The sequence below is a fragment of the Ischnura elegans genome, chromosome 8 (genome assembly GCF_921293095.1).
Source record: "Ischnura elegans chromosome 8, ioIscEleg1.1, whole genome shotgun sequence".
NCBI lineage: Eukaryota > Metazoa > Arthropoda > Insecta > Odonata > Coenagrionidae > Ischnura > Ischnura elegans.
The window spans coordinates 80,793,305-80,816,417 of record NC_060253.1 but is presented as its reverse complement, the minus strand read 5'-3'; the positions used below and the strand labels follow the sequence as shown (position 1 = coordinate 80,816,417).

The 23,113-nt window shown below is 37.7% G+C and overlaps 1 protein-coding gene across 4 annotated transcripts in view; it reads left to right on the top strand.

Annotated features, from left to right (window-relative positions):
* Positions 1–22,735, top strand: part of LOC124163368 (FMRFamide receptor) — a 682,967-nt gene extending 660,232 nt beyond the window's left edge. For 3 of the 4 annotated variants that reach the window (XM_046540240.1, XM_046540239.1, XM_046540238.1), the window contains exons 12-15: positions 10,985–11,336; positions 13,435–13,588; positions 17,993–18,143; positions 21,495–22,735. In XM_046540240.1, the coding sequence (XP_046396196.1) occupies positions 10,985–11,336; positions 13,435–13,588; positions 17,993–18,143; positions 21,495–21,917 (1,080 nt within the window). In that variant the 3' untranslated portion in view covers positions 21,918–22,735. The remainder of the gene's footprint in view (positions 1–10,984; positions 11,337–13,434; positions 13,589–17,992; positions 18,144–21,494) is intronic. The other variant, XM_046540241.1, reaches the window with a different exon arrangement.
* The last annotated feature ends 378 nt before the right edge of the window (positions 22,736–23,113 follow it).

Here is a 23,113-nt window from a genome sequence, read left to right as displayed (position 1 = left end):
GAATAAATCAAGTGCGTTTGATGTATAGCGGAAATTTATACTCTCTTGCCTTGGTATAATTATTCATTCAAAATTTTATTTACTTAATTTATTGAATTGAGCGTGCATTACGGTCAACTTTATAATAATTTTCTCGTTTATGTAAGAACCAAGGGATAAAATATTTGCTCAGTTATTACCTGCTTACACCTTTTATTTGAACCCATTTTTCTCTGTTTCTTCACTCAAGTAGTTCACGAGGCGTGACTACTTCGGTGATCAATTGCCAAAGATGGGATTGAAATCCGAAAACGTGTAGTTGAAATACATTTTTTACTTCTTCAGAAATTGAGAATAATTTATTAATTTGACCATTCATTTTCAACCTCCAAGATAGAGTGCATCGCTGAGTTAGTGCTTAATTATTTCTGAGGAAATAGTGCGACTAATAGATAACGTAATGGTTAGCGATAAAATGGCGAATTCAATTATTCAATATTGGCTTTACACAGGGATGCCGACTTACAAAAAATATTGGGGGGGCCTAACCGGGGATCTTGCCCGGAAAAATTTTATAAGTTGTAAGTTTAAAGTTTGTTAAGCATTTTAGAAGAGCCATGTGATCAACATTAGACTCTCGAATCTCGATATCTGGACACTCCGGGGAAAATCGACAAGCCTGAAACATTTTTTCCTCACGCCCATAACGAATTTTTGAGGGAGCTCGGGCCCCCTCAGGCTCCATGGAGTCGGTGCCACTGGCTTTACATATGTTCGTTCATTGATGGGTCGTCTAATTGTTTCGCCTTTCTGACAGAACGACGGAGTGAAAGAACAGAACTCCAGAGTGAGCATGTGACCACGTTCCTTATCTTACCATATGTGTACATGTTTTATTTCAGCGCGTCGCTGCTGACGCTCCATGAGCGCTCCTCTGAGCATGTGAGATGAAACGAGCTACTTAGGGAGTTCATTGCTCTCAGATATCAGTCGGGCTCCCATTAGCGTAAAAATGGGTCGATTAGCAAAGGACTAGGTCCGTTTGACGTCATAATCTCCCTTTTAGCGTCGACGATAGTCACATTTGCACATGAGTGTACTCTGTGCACGCCACAGAAATCGAAAAGATGATCCTATTCTTCAAGCAAACTAGGCTGATAGACTCTCCATTTACTTGAGAATTGGATTGAGCATTTCTTTAATTAAGTAATACGTTAGCTTACGAGAGTTCCTATTCTTTTTTCTCTTAGTTACGGTCCTCATTTCCTTCTTCAGTTATTTCAAATAATTTTTAATAATTTATTTGCTGAATTTTAATAATTTATTTATTTGCTGAATTTTGCCCATTTTTCAACGCATGTATTTGCATAAATCCCTCTTCATCGAATAGCTTTATTACATGATATTGTACCAGAATATTCCGCTTTGCAGTGAAACTGGTGGTTTGCAAGTGAAGATGATGTGGAATTGTATAAACACCAGTGCGAAATTGTAAAAACTTTCCACGAAGTGAAGTTCAGCACGATGCATAAAAATAATAAAAATCGGTTAGTTCTTCTAAAAACTTCACTTCGATAAATTCACGTTTGAAAATTCGAGGAAGAAAATTGATCTTTTCAAATATTTTCCTAAAGAGTGCATTCGTGTTTTGCATTCAAATGTATTCGTATTGTATATTGTGGCATCCCACCCCCGACTCGCCCGGATACCACAATAGAACCGGGGGGAGACGTCGCACAAAAAAAATAAAAAATACAAATCCGCGAAGATCCCTCCCGCATGGGACCCACGGGACAAAACTATGCCACTCACTTCTCGTAATTCAAATAAATAAAGAAAATATTCCCCTTCTGTGAGGATGATTGCGGGTGGGGGGTCCCCGATTCAAACTGATGGTTGACGTTCGGGCGCTGATGCACTCGTCCAACACGCATTTACGGGAAGGAAATCAGACGGGGTGAAAGGAAGGACGAAGGATATTTTCAATGGGGTGACCCGTGGAGGAATCAGGACAAAAACACTCTCTCAAACACTTTCAATTAAACAAAATATAATTCACACAAATAAGATTGCATATGACAAAAACAAACAAAATGAACCCTCTTATACGCTAATGAAATATGAATTGGTGAAAGCCACTTATGAAACATCGATGATAAATTACAATAAAAAAAACAACAATATAACTTGGTTTCTAGATGAAAATCAATATAGAAAATGATGATAACAAATAAAAGTTCGGTGGTGAACACGTAAATATGATACAAATTCAGTGATTTCTTGACTGGGGAGGTAAATGATAGTCCACCCCGTCTCTTGTAAATTTGGGGTGCGAACATTAATTGTACTTGGTGACTGATTTCACTTTCACTAATGTAATGGGTGCGTTCCGTGACTGTTTGTCTTAACTTGGCTTGGCAGGAGACACAAGGGGGCTTTGGGGGGGGGGGGGGAATAGCTGCAATCTTACTTTATCGTAGTCCGAGTCTCGACCAGGTTGGATCCAACACTCTCTCTTTCCATTTACTGCACTCCTTTCTCCCTTGTTGGAGGAAGCTGCATCCGGAACGGAGATAATGCGTCCTCTTCAGCTGGTCCTTTGCTCCTTCGGACGGGGGGGGGGGGGGATTCTTCTTCCCGATCAATCTTTCTGGAAACGCTTGGGCCCTTTGTCTCCTCCTGCCGTGCGTCGCACTGATTTTGGGCATAGGCTCCGCCCGACAGTCACTTTGGAATTCTCCCGTTCTCTTTCGTGCACCACCTTTTTATCATACCTCAACTAGGGGTGGGGGTAATGCACAATGAAGGGAGGGAGGAGTAATACGCCACTCATTCAGGGAAAACCCGAGCTCCCCTCCTCCCACACACACACACTCACACACAACCATACAAAAATCGACGGAAAACACATTCATCCCCTCTGACTCAACCCACGCCTTCCTCCACGGGCCATGGTTTGGGGGTGGGGTTTTGGAAAGGTCGTGGAACGAGCGGGTAAACAGGTAGGGAAGAAAATGCGCCGAGTAAAATGTATTGTAATGGGGCTTGAACCATTACAATATATTATTGAAAAGTGGCTCCTCGTAAACCGTTATCGTCTCACTTCTTTGCGGACTTTCTTGTATATTTTGTTTTGCATTCTCATTGTCCTCAATACTTTCTCGTGGTATTGAAATTTATCATCTCCCTCACTTGTGCTTGTCATTTTCTTTGCCTATTTGCCATGAGTTTCATCCAAGTTTTTAGGATTGCGTTATATCCAAGAGTTTTTTTATTTATCTGGCTTTGATTTTTAGAATTATTTCGTTAGTTTCTGGAAGTCTAGTCAAAGGTTAATCCTTTTCTCTTCTTTTCTTGTCGCTATGGTAACTACAGTATTTGCTCCGTGAACATGTCTTCCTCTGATATATTTTGTTTTTTTTTACGGAGTTGTAAAGTTGAATAACAAATATAGGACATATTTGTACGGAACTTGGTCATTTTTATCAGCTTCGGTGGGAGTGGAGAATAATCCTCGATCTGATGGTCTCGAGATCTATTTCCACCTAAGAAGGCATTAATTGTATTCTCCACCGAGGATATTTGGTGCATTCACGGCTTTTTGTGGTTCAACTCAGATTATAGATCTTAGTTAGGTCTTTTACGATAATTTTATAATTGAATTTTTATAATAAACAATGTGATAATTCATAAAAATTATAATGTTCAATCATAATTTTTTTGGATATATTTTCATTAAGAACTCATTTTCAGTGTTTCGACATGAGAGTTACAATGATAATTCAGGATTGCGCTCATCTTGAGCTAAATAATTGGTATAAAATACGCACGTAACAGTGAACTTAAAAGGAAAAACCCTCAGTAACATTGTAGATTTGAGGTGATAAAAGTGTTTGCTGCTGGTGTATTTAGGATTTTGTTGGGCATGGAACCATCCCAGAACATTCTTACTCCAAAAAACAATTCGTAATCCAAATATATGAATGAAGAAGGCACCTAGCAATAAATATTTTACGTATTGATTAATCTCTCGGTTATGGCAAAGTAAAAATCGCTTGGCATTGGGAGTTCGCATGCCCTAAATACACCCTATATCTTAATTACATGCGTCTGAGGTTGAATGCCATTTTTTAAATGAGGGGGTAAGAAGCCAACGGGTACAAGTGATTTTTTTCTGTAAACAAAGTTAGGAACAGAAATTAGGTGAAGAAAATAAATTAGATCACCTAAATATTTGGTAGTGCATTAGATTTCCTGTTTGATGTCAGCACAGAACAGAGACTCAATCGTATGCATTGGCCACCAAGTTTTTTTATATTTCTTTTATCAATGTCTGAACAAAATTCTGTTTGGGAATAAAATCACTTATGTCCCTTGGCTCCTCACCATCTCAAATTTCATCTTATAACTTTAAACATAGGTTGTATAATATCGGTTAAAGATGAGTTATGGTTGTATAGCTGAGTATCCAATGGCTTAGGTTGCCTTCAATAGTGTTGCTTTGTCCCCTTCTCTGCGTGCAAAAGAAATAAGAGCTTAATCAGGGAGGTGACCGTAGAAATCTTCAATTTGCCGCGACCCCCGACGTTGTCGCACACCGTTTGTATTTTGTTTATTATCCCGACGCTCACGGATCGGCGACTCGTCTCTTCTCGCTGGTGGAATTTCCGTTGGGCTACCTTCTCGAGGATTAAAGGGATTAACGGGGTATTTGTGTCTCTAATTGGATGCCGTGTGCAGAATAGGAATCGGACTTAAAAGCCGTGGGCATTAAGGTTTATTTCGTCGCGACTTAAGCTGATTATTGGCGCCTAAGAGATTATTTTTGCTTTTAAACCCTAGTATCTTCATTTTTCTACGCATTACTATGATTGACGTGTGGTGGTTATTTTAGTTCATGATAGTACTTTGTTTTCTGGAAAAATGATGCTCAAAAGCATCAGTTGAGTACATTAGGATATTGGAGTCGAAGAAATAAAAATGTTGCTTTTTCCACATGGTGATTTTTTTCTGCCATGGATTCGTTAATAGGTAACATTTTCTAATACTTTGAAGTTGTTTCAAACACCTTGAAAATTTTACGCTACATCGTGCTTCTACGGATTCATGGTCAAAAAAATAAATCACCATCTAAAAACAGCAATCTTATGATTCCTTCAACTCCTACGATAAAGTATTTCCACTAACTCTTACTCTTTCCGCTACTATTACCTACTTACATTTATCTAAACTAGGATGTCTCATTACCGAGAATAAGGGACCGATATCCTGTAAAGATGAAATATTTTAAAATATTTCTTATCGCATTGATAGATTTTTGAGATTGCAGCTACGATATCAGAAACGTGCGTTTACACAGTGTAAGTCATACAAATATGTTTATGTAACAAGTTACTTGTAACATTTGTTGTAAATGCAGGCATTTTTCTGGGAGGAAATGTGTTAATATATGAATTTTCATATTTTTAACCTAGTCTAATAACTACTAATTGGAAATTGATAAATATGACTTTGAATGTAGCTCGATAATCTTCCGATCAACAAGAAGTCTAAATGACCCGTATATCATTCAAGAAAATAATATCGGACTAACCAGCGAAGTACTTTGAAGGTGTACCTTTAGCTTGCAAAGGCACCTTAACCCTTTATAACCCAATGTTGCTTCTAAGCAATATCAAAAATGTTTAAACTTTCAGCTCTATTTAGGAGATATATAGACTACCTAATATTTGCGGAGTACAATTTTAATGGCGAAATATTTAGTTGTCAGGATAATTATCGTTGAGTGTAAAATTTTCTAATTTTCACGATGAAAAATCTTGCAATTTTATTTCTCCCAGAATTAGCTCTGGGTTAGAAAGGGTTCACTGGCATAATTTCTATTGAAGATAAATCATTTTCCCCGGCCAAGACAAATTATTTTTCTCCTGTGGATCTTTTGAATTTTACTCGCTTCTTATTTTTCCGTGATTTCCTTCTCATTCACCCGCTTCTCAATCGCTGTAAACTTTTCCAAATATTCAGCGGAAATGGGTGGAGATAGTCGTACAGAAACTAGCTCGTCAAAAATAGAAGTGAGAACGTCACAGTACTTTACATCTTGCTTTTCAATCAGTAAATTTTACTATCCCTATACAGTATGCTTGAATATTCTTTAATAACTCCTGGTCCCGCCAAGAGTCACATGATTGTTTCAAATTAATGCACAAAATATTAGTTGTTTGAATCTATAATTCAAGAAACGCTAAACTATTTTTTTTATGATAGGGTAAGCCGAAATTCGGCGGTCTCAGCAATAATCTCACATTTGAAAGATGGATAGTTTCACCTTTAACGCTCTCTCCTAAGCATTTAATTTTAGGTCGATTTTTCCCCTGGGATATGAACCTAAACCCTCCACGTAATGATCATGTGTTAAAGTTATCTTCACAATGTATTTTTCTCGTGACTCAACAAGATAAATTTAAACTGCTCCTATCTATACCAATATGTTTATTCCAGCGCAGAAGTTGAACCGCCACCCCGATTATGTTTCGCAGATTTTCAGAAAATTTTCCTTTCTATTTAATGTGTCTTCATTTGCATGCTATTAGAGACTTCCTTCCAGTTCTAATTGGAAGCGGGCCATCATTTGCAAAAATTCCAATTTACATTTTTTTCCGTGGTCAAATCGTAAAATTACTGGTATTTATCCTTAAAGGTATCCTTGTTTCAACTCACAAATAAGTTGCGTGGTTGTATAACCCAAGGAGGTTACGATTAAACCGTGGTGTTCTGGGTATACGAATTTTTACGTATGAACTCAACCCATGGTACTACTAAAATATAGTTGTACTTCGACTCAATCCTTTTATAAAATTCATTTCGTAAAGCCTGTCATGTTTTATCGGTAACTTCTAGACGGTAATACTTTTAAAGCCATGTGTTTTTGGATTTTCCGATATATGACTCGCCATTGTTGCCGCCTAAGCTACTAACCTCCTCCTATGGAATTGAATCTCTTCCTCTTTAAGAACTTTGAGTTGAATTTGAGCCAATCTTATGCGAATGGTGCGTGATCAAAATATTCTTCAATAAATACGTTCAGACGGGAAAATATTTATTGAAGGAATTAGCGATACTATTGGGTAAACAAAATTAAGAAGACAAAAACGACTTAATTCTCTTGCGGGAATAAGTTGGAGATATTTATCGCTATATTTCCTTTAAACTTTGACCCTCAGCAGTGTAGTATATAGTATTCTCCATTTTAATACTTCCTAAATTGCGGGCATTGATTACGTGTATGGTCGCGATAAAACGTTAGATCTGCATTAACTTCTTCTTAATAAAAAAGTAGTTTTTTCCGTCTTATTGTTATTCCAAGTATTGGCTAACCAACTTCTGTCAGACAGTCAATAGTGCTTTCCTGCTCGCGATAGAAAAAAAAACATGTTTTTAAAACCATTTCGATAAAGTGTGATGCTTTCACGTAATTGGCATAGCACTTTGTGAAAATCACTGTCACATATTTAAGAAACATAGAGAGTAATCATAGGCATTTTATTTTTTTCTGAATCAGTTATTTAGAAGAAAAAAATATTTATAAATCTATCTCTGAATTATATTTTCTATTTATGCTACTTAAATTCAATATTAAGTCAATTTAAGGGTGTCGCTACTTTTCACGCCGTATAAAAGTTTATCAGCTTTAAGGAACTCACCATGTGAAAAAGTCGTGCTGTCCAATTTAGTACCTCCTTCCACGGCAGAAAACTCTTAGCATTAGCAGTAGCAATTGGCATCTTATTTTTTTTACCTTTACTTCCCGGATATTTGATTAGCATAACTTCAAATCCGGACCTAGAGAGGCCATTAAGACGGTGGCCAAAATTTTTATGCAGCTCGGCATACGGACTGAACTCTGCTAATGGCGGACGAATCCCTTGGCTGCTGGTGATTCCCGTAATGACTGCGGTGAATGGTCATTGCTAGAGGCCTTCTACAGTACCTTTAGCCATCACAGACTCTTTTTATAGCGACCGTCACGGTTATAGCTGAGAGTAGGACCTATGTTCTTATCCTTTAGTGACTCCTCAGAGACGTAATGGGATAATGTCTTTTGAAATGACGACACGTCGTGAAAAGGTGGCTGATGAGATACTAGAGTTGTTCCATCCATAATCTCTTAGGTTTTTTTCCTTGAATGGAGTTTATGTCAAATTCTTTAAGGTAGAACTCACAATAGTGAAGTTAAAAAGTGAATTTAACTTAAGTGAACTTAAGTGAATTTGAAAAGTGCTCACGCATTTGGCTAAAAGGTTTCCGCACTTAAAATAGGAGTCTGCTTTTGTCGTGTGTGAATTTTATTTCAAGTGCTTCAAATAAAGAAACGCATTGGAAAAATTATTCTCTCATACTAAGATTCGCCATCCTTCCGCAGAGCTGTTCTTCCAGTTTTTCCACTATGACTTCCTATTCCACTTAGGATTTTCTAAAATAAGAACGCTCACCTGGTGAAATTGAATGAAGTACTCGGCGCAAATTCAGAGGACCCAAGATCGACCCCCAAGTGAAGGCGAATGAGCAATCCTCCGTGGAATTTTCGACCTCCTATAAGACTTGGAGGTGATCCTTTTAATTTTCACCCTTTTACGAGCGGAATTTATCTTTTTATGCTTCGCATAACTTTCAAATATTTCTCATTCATCGATTTAAAAATTCTAATCTCGAAAACTAAGGCCGATGAGAAAATAAACTTGTGTCTTTAACAGTGGCGCCGGCTCCATGGGGCCTGAGAGGGCCCGAGCCCCCTCAAAAATTCGTTATGGGTGTGAGGAAAAGATGTGTCAGGCTTGTCAATTTTCCCCGGAGTGTCCAGATATTGAGATTCGAGTAATCAGGGTTCTAATGTCGATCATATGACTCTTCTAAAATGTTAAAAATACTTAAAACTCACTACTTATAAAATTTCCCGGGGTACGATCCCCGGTTTGGCCCCCCCAAAATTTTTTGCAAGTTGGCATCCCTGGTCTTTAACCTCGTTTTTAATCACACTGCGAAGTTATGAACACGACCTCGTGGTGACACTTGGGAACCTTCCCTGATAAGGAATAGGCGCTCATGAAGCATGGCTTCCCCTGTCTTTTTCATCCGTACATACCCATTCAGCCATACTCTTGCAAGTTTAAAATAAAAAAACGCGAAAGTTGCCGCACACTTTTCATGAGTTGGTGACGTCATATGGCCTTCGGCCCATTTTCTCATTCAGGGAGAACCTTTCATCGAGGGAAGGAGGTGCTCATAAAAATGTAAAAAACTATGAACCACTTGAGGCCCATGCCGTCATCAATTTTTCTGCGAAAAGGTTAAATCCATCGACCTTTTTTCCGCAAATAGCTCAAGAAGAAGACTACACACAGTGGGTTGAAATTGAAAAATGCTCGCCAAAACCTCGAAAACGGTTTTTTTTAGCTCGGAAGTTGAAACCTCGCATAAATATTCTCAAATAAATCGTGCAGAATTTACCTCATTTTTTCTTTCCTATGCCCTCTCGTTAACGATATGTCTGAGATAAAATCTGAAAGAACTAAGCACAATTTTCGTTTCTGTAAAGTCTTTAAGGACCTTGCGGGTCCTTGGCAATAAAAAATTATAATAATTATCGTTAAATATTTCTCATGCATAGGTTTAATTATTGATGAATGAGGAATATAACCTATGCTCACTGCTCTTTGGGAGTTCTCATTGGGATTTTTCTTCTCATAGAAAAATCTCTTCGGGTTGGTGGTAGAGAAATTGCGCAGGCATGGTTTCGCTAGATTGGGCCTCCTTTGCTTCCATAGCACTGGAGTGTTTTATCCCTCTTTCCCTCCCTTCCAACCCTTTCCTTTCCCTGGAGGCGCCGGCGGGCTCCGATCGCGACGGCGTCTCCATCCTTTTTTCCTTCCTCTCTCCTCCCCCTCCCCGGGATTCCTGGCGTATAAGCCCCTGGCTTGGTTCCGGGCCCCGGTGCGTTGTACCCTCATCAGGGTTCGCCTTGAACCCTGAAAGTTCTTGCTCTTTGGGAGTATCTAGCGATTCGATCGATGGATTTTCCATCCTCATAGGAAAAGATGGAAAATCCACTAGGATCGCTAGAACATTAATTGCTTATGCTTTGTTTCGCTAATAGTAGGGCCCCCTTCGCTTCTATAGCGTTGGGGTGTTTTTCCCTCGTCCCGTCCCTTCCGAACCTATCCCTTCCCAGAGGCGTCGGCGGGCTCCCATCGCGGCGGCGCCTCTATCCTTTTCTTTTTTTCCTTCCCTTCCTTCCCCTCCTCGGGTATCTGGGCGTATAAGCCACGGGCTTGGTTCCCGGCCCCGGTGCGTTGTATCCTTCAAAGGGTTCACCTAGAACCCTCAAACTCTTTGCTCTATGGGAGTGCAGAGTAGGAAAGCACATGAACTGAGCTCCTAGAGTGTAACCTCAGTCGGTCGAAATATTTTTCATTTCCTACTCCCCTCAGACCATTGACTGTCAGGTCGAAATTGACTGGCCGTCTGAATTTGATCACCTAGGCCAAACATGGGATCCCACATAAAAGTATCACCCTTTCAATCAGCAGCTGATGCATAATTAACCTTGAATCTGTATTCAACTTTTACACTGTTACCATGTTTGGTATCATGTAGACCTTGCAAGGGCGTACCCAGGATCAAAACTAGGAAAGGGCAAGCCATGGTTATTCACGTTATAGGTAAGATTTAAGCATGGAAAAGGTGAATGAAACCAACATTTTAAGGAAACTGTAAAAGCTCTTTATTAGTTATTTTTAAATTATTTGCTTGAAAAAATTATATTTTCCTTAAAACATTTGCAATTTTTGCTTCTAGGGAGGGGGGGGGCAGCTGCCCCCCGCTAAGTACGTCCATGAGACCTTGACTAAACAGGAACTGCACATTCTAGTTTTGAGGTGATTGTGTATCCTTTGGTGAATGGCAAATATCAGAAACAACTCCTCAGATCAGTTGATTTCTATTCCAGGCTGGGGAGCAGTCTGAGGCTTCGCAAACACAAGAGAATAAAATCACCATCACGCTCATTGCCGTGGTCATCCTGTTTGTCGTGTGCCAGCTTCCCACGGCACTGCTGCTCATTTACCAAACAATTGCGCCCGAGCCGTCTCCAGTACAGCGCACCCTCCTACGTATCCTTGGGAACTTCTTCAACCTCCTTGTGGCCATCAATGCAGCCTCCAACTTCCTCCTCTACTGTGCCCTCTCTGGAAAGTACAGGAGGACCTTTGTGAGAACTTTTGCTCCTTGCTGGGCCAAGAGCTGGAGGTACATGGCATCTACTCGGAGGAGGACTTCCATCAGGGAGAGTGTGCATGAAGGTAAAATAATTTTGTAGTGTATGTATAAAATTGTTTCAGGCTTAATTTTGTGGATTTTTTTTATAATTTATTTATTGACGGGCATGCTACCCTTTAACTTGGAATACATGGACACAGAAAGATAGTACATAAGGAAATGAAGGATATATAAGGAAAAATAGCCTTGCATAAAAAAATCATTTATCAGTAAAAATATAAAATAAGTAATCATAAAAAATCAAAATAGGTAATCATTGAAAAATCAAAATAGGAAATACTTGAACAATCCAAATAGGTAATCATTAAAATAGGTTAAAATCAGGTGATACATAAAGTCTTTGTGGATATTTCAATATATACATTAATCTGAATACATAAATTATTCAAATAAATGTTACACCAGTCCATTAGGTGACTGATATAAACATGCCATATCAATGATTAAAACACAAATGGTAATTTCCACACTATTTTATTCAAGGTTTCACACAAGGTCCTTGAAAATGACACAAAGTGTCGAAACCATGGTCGGTCGTTAAGTGTTAAATAAAATAGTGTGCAAATTACCATTTGTATTTTAATCATGAATTTTGCAGTGTATTCTACTATAAATATTCATGAGAAATCATGGTAGTAAATTTTTAAACAATATCTCCTTAACAGCTTGCAATGCTTGAAAAATTCCGCTGGGTTAACTGTGCCCACTCTTCTTCTGTTGCCCTAAATTGACTGTACACCATTTTTGCTAGAGATCTCTGTTGGGTGTTTGCATTATTGTTCAAATTTTTTTAAATGACATCCAAACAGTGGTCAGCATATTCCAAAAAATTACTTCTAGTGGATGTGTTAGAGGTGTCTGCCATTGACTCAAAATGAGCACTTTCAGGATGATATGTATTAGGAAGGCAGATCTTAATTGCCAGCCAACGGGGCTTGGTATTAGAGCTGAATGTATGAATGTTATGGATATGCCGTATTTCTCCGAATATAGTCCCCCTCCTAATGTTAATGTTGAGGCTTCGGTTTCGGGAAAAATAAAAAAAAATGCACTTGAATAATATGCCGTATTTCTCCGAATATAGTCCCCCTCTGAATATAGTCCCCCTCCTAATGTTAATGTTGAGGCTTCGGTTTTGGGAAAAATGCATTTGAATATAGCCCCCCTTTACTTTTACCATGGACATGGGCAGGGACTATATTCAGATACATTAGTATGTTTTGTCTTTAATCACTGTCGCTCCATTTCTATAATTACTTAAAATATGGCTCATCCATCCATTCAAAAAATATTTTACTCTTAGGGTCTTTAATTTAGATCATAATTTCTGAACTCACCTCAAACTCAATGCTCCAAGGCAAAATCAAATGCTTCATGCATACATACATATATTTTGAGCTGGATTTTTTTAGCAAGTATGTGAGTTATATCATACATTTCATAATCAATGCCATCTTAAATCTAAACCTTTTAAATGCTATCTCAACCTCTTTTATAACCATGCATGAGCAGATGTTTGCTGAGAATGCTAAATCTTTTTTCTGTGAAATCATGAATGTAAGAGCATGGATGTGAAGAAGGTGTTCATTGAGATTTTTTCTTATTTTTTATTGATTGTACCTTGAAATTTTTAAAGCATAAATATTCAGGACTTGAGGTGATCATGTAACCTTTGGCTACAAGCAAATGTCAAAAGTGACTCCTAAGTTCAAGTATTCTTTCCAGTGTGTACATCCTTTTTCCTTCCAACCTTCAATGTAAAAGTATTGTGTCCTATCCAGTCAATAACTTACATATTACCAACTGGAACTTGGTGGGTGCTATCCACCAAGTCCTAATAAAATGAATAAAAGTGTAATAGTAAATGGAGCAATCAATAAATTACTTTAAATTGACATGATTATCTTGCTAGAGAATTAAAATTTTTCTTTCATTTTAGAGAAAATATGGGTGCTGAAAAAAATATGGGTGAGATGGTCACATGAGAGTGATAAAATTTTAGTTGTTTTTATGGGAAATACATTCTGTTTGAGGTAATGGTGGCAGTTTATGGAGATAGCCACGCAATGGGGTTGTTTATCAGGGCTAGTTTTACGGTTTGATGAATCTGATGTTCCACAGGTGGTGCTCTTATGAGGAAAAGAGGTGGGAGGAGGAGGGCTAACAGTGGCAACCGCAGGCCGCGAGAGAGGAAGGAAAGCACAGAATCATACAACAACATGGCAACCTCCAGTGTCGATGACTCCCAGTGCCGAGGAACTGAAGGCACTCAAAAGTAAGTAATCCTACTCATGACTTTTATTCAAACTAATATCAAATTAGCATTTTAGAAGTAAGGAATTTAATTTGGGAAAACATGTAGAATTTGCATTTTAAAATTATTTTCTCCATATTTCCCAATGCAGAACTTAATTATAAACAGCCAATGGCTGAAAAATTAATGATTTATGTTTGAAAAAAAAATATCATTTAAACAAAAGTTTCCTTAGTATAAAAAATAAATAAAGGTTGTTTTATGTATAAGGGTGGTTTAAAGATATATATTGGTACTAAAATTGCTAACAAAATGGGAAGAATTGGCACCTATGAGACAGGTTATTTTGCATTATAAATTGTTATGTATCAGAATCAACATTGCCATATTGAAACAATGTGTATTAAATCATATCATTGATACCTTCATCAATATCCTATTATCCTTCCATGGCAATGAAGGAGTTAACACACAGTCTGCATGGATTTCATTAGGAAGAAAATATGACCAATGCCTTTTTCAGCATTGCCTACTTTTTTTAACCTGCAGTGAAAGACTGCTTTGGATAATGCTTGCCTCAGTATTACATTTTATTAAACCTCCTCCCATTCAGACACTTCAAGATGGTTACATATTTACACTTCCTGTAAGTATATCATTAATGGGACTTAAAAACCTAATCAGATTGCTGATCTGACCTGGTTACACCATGTGTAAACGTGTTTTACTGCCAGATAAACAGCAATGCATGACACAAAAATTGCTTGGAATGGAATTGATGGATTGGGATGTTGTTGCATACATATTTGGGTTGCATCATTGTCTTCTGCCTGTGAGAAAACGGTACTAATGGGTTAAATATTCGCATCCTGTCATCTGCTGTGTTGTGTAATCAAAAAATGCTCTGCTTACACGCATGTAGGCAATTCTTGCAACCTACCTTATTTCTTGCACAGACACTTAAATAAGAATGGGTTCTATTTTTCCTTGATGTTCCTAAATTTCTACCTGAATACACTTCAATCTTCACGTGAAAAAGCTTATGTGCGCCAGTCAAATAAAATCTGCTTGCTAAAATCAATTAATATTCTTGTTGAAGTGCATAAAATGTTAATACTTGTTAATCCCTCCCCTGTCGGAATACACAAAAATGAGAGATTTAGCTTATGCGCATGATAACTGTGTTGCAGACATCATTTTAAGCCTTCTCAAGCTCTCAGATTTTCCTTTGGCATTGTTGTTGATTCCTTCCACCTTTGGCAGAATTTATGCTTAATCAGAAGAGGGAAAGACAGAATTTATGGATTAGTGGTCATATTGCTTTGCTTTTGAGACTGGCTTGACAGTCGTTTGATAACAAAAATCTGAAAAGAGCTTTTAGTTCTCTGTGCAGATTTTTTGCATCATTGTCCATCCACTATATATTCCTTAACTTTTCCACTTAGGTTTGGTATTCATTTCAATTGTTTATTTCAATTTTTTGTGATACCTGAGACAATTTAGTTTATAATTTTTATCTTTTCCTTCATTTTGCTAGCGATAATCCTCTCCCCACACTGGATGTGTGTTTTTATCAGCCACTTGGTCTGATTTTCTCATCATTGTACTTTTCTTAATGCCTCATCAATTCCATCATTCTCCGTCTTCTTGCATTTGCAGCTGTCATCATTAGTCTTACAATTAAAATAGTGCATATATCTGAACGCATTGATATGCGTCTCCATGTAGCTGAGCAGGCTTGGTAAGAGAAAGTATTCATTGCCTGAGTGAGATTTTATACTCCCATAATGGCATGTATCTTTGGTTGATGTCATCCTAATTCTTTCCTCTGGAGCTGTTGAGTTGACCTATTCTGTGCTCCATAGGGTGAATTTATGTCATAGTTCTCCTCACTCCATGGCCTCTATCCCTTATTGAATGCACTCACGGTTTAACGTAGTGCACCAAATTTTATCGCCTTGCACCTCTCACTTGCATCAAATAATATGGTTTTTGTTATAGTTTTGTGGCTCGAAAAGTGCACCATTGTGGTTTTCATCTTTCTACCATGATCTTGCCTTCATTTTTTAATGTGCCTCCTTCATGCTTCAGATGTTGTTTCTCTCTCCTCATGCAGGAAATGATATTTTACAAAATTCCAAATATGTCAGGTTCATATCTCATGTTCCATAGCACTCTTTGAAATGAACTCAGTCATCAGCTTGGTAACTTGGTGGAAATCCATGTTGAATTGAATGAAGCAAAAACTTTGTATTTTCAACATGATTGCATAATTGACCTTGACCAATTTCAATGCATTTGTACCATTCTTGAGAGGAAAGGTAGAGCTAGTAATCAAGGCATAGGCGGTTTTAGGGGGGACAAGGGGGCTAGTGCCCTTCGAGATGCTTAAAAAATGGACAAGATTTTTAATATGGTTATCATTACTTTTGTTTTATTTTTTGTATTACAGAGCGTCAATCATTTAATATAATATTGATAACTTTCATATCAAAGTAAAGAGAATATATTCTATATTAATTGTTGCATTTTGTTTTTAATCTCAAATGTGAGAAGACCTGTCAGACCCTTGTGCCTCCATAGAAAAAAATACTGGATCCGCCTCTGAATCAGGGCATATGTAGGTCGGGAGCTATTAGGAAGTGAGAGGAAATAGGATATAGGCAGAGGTGGGCAGTATTGAAATATAAGTAATGCAAATACACTTTTTTAATAGTTTTATAATTTGTGTTTTGAATCTAATATTTAATATCAAAGTATTTTCCAATTATAATATATTTTAGGAAGTATTTTGTAATTCCAAAATACATATAGAATGAAAATATCTAAAAACTCAAAAAGAGATTTGCCTTTTTCCCAAAAAAAAAACAGCTGAAAATGAGGATGTGCCTCTTAAATGAATTTTTGACCTGCCTGTCTTCAGGTTTCACAATTCCACAACAGTAGGGGGCAGTAGGTCTTTTTTGGAGAAAATCTGCCAGCTATTCTCTCTTGGAACAAAGGCATTAAGAATACGTTAGGAGTAGAATAAAATTTGATTATACAGTGTTGACAGAAATGTGTGCTTTGAAGGCACTTGAAATTGCAAGGGATATGACTTGATGGAACCGAAAAGGTTTAAGGGTCTCAAAGGCAACTGTAGGCTGGGCCTTTGGTGTGTCCTTTCATTTGCAGGAATGATTGAAAAAATCATAAAGGAGGATTTCATACGATTTCGAGTAATACGTAGAATAAATCCATCAGTTATTTTCTTGGAATTGGAATGGAAATTACGCTTGCTTTCAAGTTAGCCAATTATTTATCATATTTCAGGATTGAGTCTGAATTGTTTTATGTGTGCTTGAAAGTGATTGTCTGTCCTCTGTCACATTGCATGATATGATGTTTCTTTTTAAGACAGATCTCCACGCATAGTTCAGGTGTTTTTTGGCACCTTGTATTATGTGCCAGAGGATTATATTTGTGAAACACACATATTCCTTTTTGAATGGAAACTACTACCACCATTCAGTGCACACACGTTTCCTTCAACCTAATATCTACCTTTCTCCATATAAATGTGTCTATTCATTGCTCTGTCATTACTTCTCTCTTATACTGTACTTTATCAATAAGCTCTTCTTATCCATAAAACTGGATATAATCTGTTAGATGCATCATTCATTGGAGCCTTAATAACTATTGCTAGAGCTACTTCTAGTATAAGTTGAAACCTCATTTTCTTGTGAACTGTGTCTACTTTGTGACAATGTTAGTGAACACTTGATTATAACTTTCTTCCTTATTCTCTGCTTAAAATTTCTGATTGGAATATGTTTGCTTCCAGTTGTCTTTTTCAAATAGAATCTTTGATTTTTCTCTTCATATACTCTCTGAAGAATCTGATAATATCTTGAAATGAGTTTTAGAACATACTTCTGTATTCTAAATTCTTTCATCTGCATTTAGAAATTAAAGGGAAACTTCCTGTTTCATTACAAGTGTTCACCTTCATTGTCACCAATAGAGCTAACTATGAGAAAGATTGTTCTGAAGCTACTCAAATACTAATTTAAAGTTAAAAACTTATCTATTAAAAATGCTTTTGTGGACTTCTCTTCTTCCTTTCCTGCTCAAAGTCCAGGCATGCTACACACTTAATGTGCTCTTGGTGTTGATCTTTCTAAACAACTAACTTAAATGCATTTTCCGTGCATGAAATTAAAGAGGCATTTAGCTTCACTAACATATAATATTTTTTGTAAAAAACGATCGTGTAGCATATTTAACGTTTCTTGCACAATTGAACCTGAGAAGAGATTTCAGAAATACAAGTCATCATAGTCCTTGTTTGCTGGCTTCAGATCTTGTGTAGTCTAACCATACTACCATTTCCCAATTTTCTATTAATCTGGGTTTCCTGAAAGTTCTCTTCTCCCATCCCAGGACATCCCCAACTACTTTATCACTTCGATTGGTACGCAGGAGTCCCTCTGGAGGACCGGACCTACTCTCAGTTCCCACCGATGATCGTAATGGAGGAAGCCAGTCAAGACTTAAACGGCATTCTTCAGCATATGTTGCCAGTGAAAATAAGGTAAGAGCAATGATACTTAAGATAAGGTCATTACAAGGTAGTATATAGTCCTGTCCAAGGATGCTTTTACCTCTGTAGTAGGGTATATTTCCCAGCAAGCTTGACTTTTTGCAGTCAATTGTAATTAATTTAATTACTCAATATCTTACAAAAACACACAAGTAGTCGAGTTTGTTACATTGTCTAATGATGAAACCGGTTCTAAAACAAAGTACCGTATGTGTCTGAATATAGTCCCCCCTTTTTTTCCAAAAATTCCTGTGGTAAATGTAAAGAGGGGGACTATATTCAAACGCATTTTTTTAATTTTTCCCAAAACTAAAGCCTCAAAATTAGGGGGGGGGGGACTGTATTCAGAGGGGGACTATATTCAGAGAAATACAGTATAGTAACTCTTGACCCTTCAGTAACAGATGGCACGTGAAACACAAGTAAACTTGTGACCCACCCACAATATGTTAAGCCATGATCCCCTTTCCAGTGAAAATAAGGTAAGAGTAATGGTAACTGTGGGCAATGGTGGAGTTTTGGGGGCCCATGAGGAGCCGAGCCCTCCCCCCCCCCCCCCCCCCCAACTAAAATGGCAATTTGTCCAAAAAAGTACAGAATATGCACATTCAATTACAATGAAAAAATTAAAAGTTTAAATAAAGTTTAGTTGTACTCGTGCAAGGTAAGTCCTTCAAGTATCACCAACAGATCTCGTTCAAATTTTGTTAGGTTATAGGAAAGGATTCTCATTAGTTGCAATTTTTTTCAGCCGCCAACACTCAATATTTCTTGAGATATTAGTGAGGGAAATTAAGAGCAAAAACTCCTAAATTTATGCAACTTGCAGCGCAATAATAGACCCTTCCGGCCTCTATACACGGTGAATGATCTTGCGAATATTCATGCTGAATGATCACATGATCATTCACAGGATCATGCGAGCAAAATAGAACAATGAATTTCACTGAATGATCATGCGCATAAAGGTTCATTCGCGAATAGTTCCGTCATACACAATGAATGATCATGCGCATGATTATGCTGAATGATCATGCAAATGAAATCATTCGCCGTGTATAGAGGCCTTTATAATCCGTTTGCTAGGTTGAAGAGCACTAACGGTGTATTGCTGTGCCACGACATGCATACATTTAGGCATTTTATGGCACTTTCTGATGCTATATCTCAAAAAGTTTTGAGCTTTGGTGGCTGAAACCAAAACTAAATCTCATGGGTATCCATTTTCTATCAACTTGCAAAATTTGAATGAGATCTAGTGGGGCCCCTTGAGGGACTTTCCTTGTTAAATAGTAGTACTTAAAATGCTAAATTAAATCTCCAGGGGCTAATTTAAACAAATTTTCCAGGAACACTCAAGTATTATGGAACCCTCTCTTCCACTGGGGGGTGTTCCATAGCCCCTAAAAACTCCCGGTAGGATTGCTAACCCCCCAACATAAAACTCTAAATTTTGCCTGTGAATACGAATATTACAAGGTACATATTACAATAGTTCTGTCCAATGATGCTTCCTAAAATGAATGGTGTATTCGTGCTTTTGAGAAGACATATAAGAGTGCTGCCTTCCCACCCTGTAGGTTTCGGTTGTAATTCCAGCAGTGACAGAGATTTTTCAGAGACTGCCAAATCCCTATCTGAGTGCTTTATGGAGGGAATTTCAAGTGCAGCACTCTTTTCATTGGTTGGGACTTCAATCACATTAAAGACCAGATTTTTTTTTCAAACTTACCCATGTAGCCGGGTATATTTCCCAGCAAGCTTGGTTTTTTGCAATCAACTGTAATTAATTCAATTACATACATACTCAATAGCCAATGAAAACACAAAGGCAATCACGTTTCATTTATTGTCTACTGACTTGATTGTTTTATTTTCTGTAATCGGTGCTTAAACAAAATAGTGACAATATGTATATCATTATGGGAGGCATGTAAAGGCAGAATGTATAAAACACGAGTTAACATGAGGCCCATCTATAACAGATCAGACGTAAAACACAAGTGAACTTGTGACTGGTCCAGAATGTGTTAACACTTGCCATCATCTCCTTTTTGCTTTCCGTTAAGAATGTATAAAACACAAGTTAACATGTGACCCGCCTACAACGGATTGGACATAAAACACAAGTGAACTCGTGACTGGTCCAGAATGAGTTAAGCTGTAATCTCTTTTTTGCCTTCTGTTTAAAGCAGGCTTACTGCCGGCGGCAGGTTTCTCACCACCCTTCCCTCCCTACTCTTCCCTTATTGTGCAAATGACCTCAGCTGCTGGTTGCCTCCTGAATATATCATACCTTCAAGCTTTCTATCACATGCTGGATCTTGTGCATTATGTCAAATATCACTCAACGAATTTATTTTTGTGAATTTATTCAGTCCAGCAGTCTGGCTGAATAGACTTCATTAATATTGATTCTATAGTATAGGTACCAGGACTAGCCACAATGATAACTTTATGGAGTCACCCGCAATTTATGTCATAAATTATAAAATTTTCACAGAAGGGATTGTTGCATCGATTGCTTTGTAGTGGAATGCCATTTTCAAACAGAAATTACTCTGCTCCACCCTTAAATCATAACTTTATTTTTCTTGCTTTATACGTCAGAGACATGCTGACCAACAGATGAAGTAGCTGTGATTTTCCACCTCCTTTACTTCCTCCCCTTTCCTTGTCATTAACTGCTAATTCTTGTTTCCTAAAAAATATGGGAAATCCAATATTTTCTTTTCAACCATGAAACAACACACTACAGATTTAAAACATTTGACATTTATCTTTCCCACCTAATCACATTTAGTCGCTTTTCTTCTCAAAGGTTTGGCCTAACTTGTTTATATATGATGGTGGTACTTGTGAAGTATCAATAGTTTATCTGATGCCATATTATGATAACTGCATTGCCTTAGCTTCAAATTAATAAATCATTAACATAAAATAAGAAAATTGAAAAGTTCTCCCGAGCTGGCCAATCCATGGGGTTCACGGCTTCTACTGCCTACAACACTGCCATTTTTCTCTAAATAAAAAAAACTCTTTTTCGTGGATATATATGCAGTAGTGTTATCACAAAAGTTCAATACATGTATCTTATTTTTAATCCTCTTGCTTTACTTTAATGTTTCATAAAACTACGCGAATAAGTACTTGAGTTTTATTGGTTCATACATCTTTCAGTTGGAAGATTAAGGGTAGGTACACTCACGACCACCAAAGCATGAAGTGTTAATGAACAAAGTTGACCAAGCCTTTGAAGGTGAAAGCAACTAATTTTTTTAAATGCCCAAAATGACTTTGAACCCTTGTATTGTATTTCTATCTCTCCCATCATTTTTGTAGGTAAGCCAAGTGGCAGCTGGGTTTTTCCGAACAAGATCTATGGGAAGTCGAGGAAAGAAACCGAATAACAATGCGGCCACCAGCTCCATGACTTCAAGCTCCTCCACCCCTCTTGCCAGTGGTTCGATTGGCACGCCATCCTCGTCAATCACCCGTGAAGATTCAACTCCGCTCGTCTGCGAGGGAGGGAAAACCTCGAGGGACGAGTTCCTGTCCCCGGGAACGGGGAGAAATGGAAGTGCAGCAGCTAATGGTAGGAATGGGATGGCAAAGCTTAGGAGGACGGGGGGATTCCTTTCGAGCTTGCAAAACCTGAACAAGAGACTGTGGCGTAGGGGGGACCAAGGGGTTTTGACCTCAAGCTCAGCTGTGGTGATAACGGTGACGGAGGAGGACCGCAAGGGGGAAAGGAAGGGTGTTTAAACTTGGAAAAAGTGCAAGAGATAGTTCATCGAACCTGTTCTCATTCCTTGTCACTGCTCCTGATCCTCTATGGTAGCTTCTTACACGAGTGAGTTTATGTACACGCTTGTTGATGTGAGTGCATGGGAGAAAGCATGGATGTTGTGAGTGATCAAATGTGCTTCTTATGTTGCTCTCTTGGTTATTTTCACCTGTGATGTGGTAGCACAAGACCCCTGTGAAAGATGTTCAAAACATTAACGTGGAGCAGGGTGAATGTTTACAAAACTTGGCAGGAATCATACTGGTTCTTCAGTTTTTTTTTTTTGCTCCTTGGCAGTGCTTGCTGCATTGTGCATTGATATTTTTGTGATTCAACACATAAGATGTGCCATTTCTACTCAATTATAAACATTGCTAATGGTTGGTTGCCAGGTTGTATAAGCAATTATGAATTTTGTGTCATCTATGGCAATGGAGAATAGGGTAATTCAGGATGTATTTTTTGAATCATGACTGACTTGCACATCTATCGCAATGGGTTATTCAAGAATATTAGAGAGTTTGACACTGGATCCCAGGAATTTATGAAATGAATACCTTTTATCTCCCTCCTTAAAAAGTAATAGTGATAATTATATCAAGTTTGATAGGTAGCATTTATCTCCAAAGAAATCTGTCTCAGTCACCTTAACTTGGTACCACAACTCAAATTCTATAATTTCTCCATGTTCAGGTGTGGCGGTGACAGATATCCAGTTTTTGTGTTATTGGGTAATGAAAGTAATCAACCGTCATACAAAAATAAATATTCTTGGACATGTTATTTGTCTGTGATATTTAAGGGTTTTTTTATATTATTTCCCTGGTTATTTCTCATTTATTCTACATGTCAGCTGAATTATACTACATTGGCTTTTTTTAGCCTAAGTGGAAGCAGCAGAGCTTGCATGTTTATTTTCTTCCCATACAGTTGTATGTAAAGCTCTCAAATTAGCGAAATATTTCATAATTCCCTCGGAAGTTAAGAATATTTTCAAGCTTTGACGAATAAAATGAAATGAAAGCCGACTGTTGTACTCCCCTTTCCTCGTTTCATTAAATCTCTCATAGAGCTCATTTGAAACTTCATAGAAGCTGTGTTTTAAATGATTCTTATCCATTATTAATGGTTTCAGTGATGAGTTATTCACCAGCAATCATTGCAGTTTTTGATC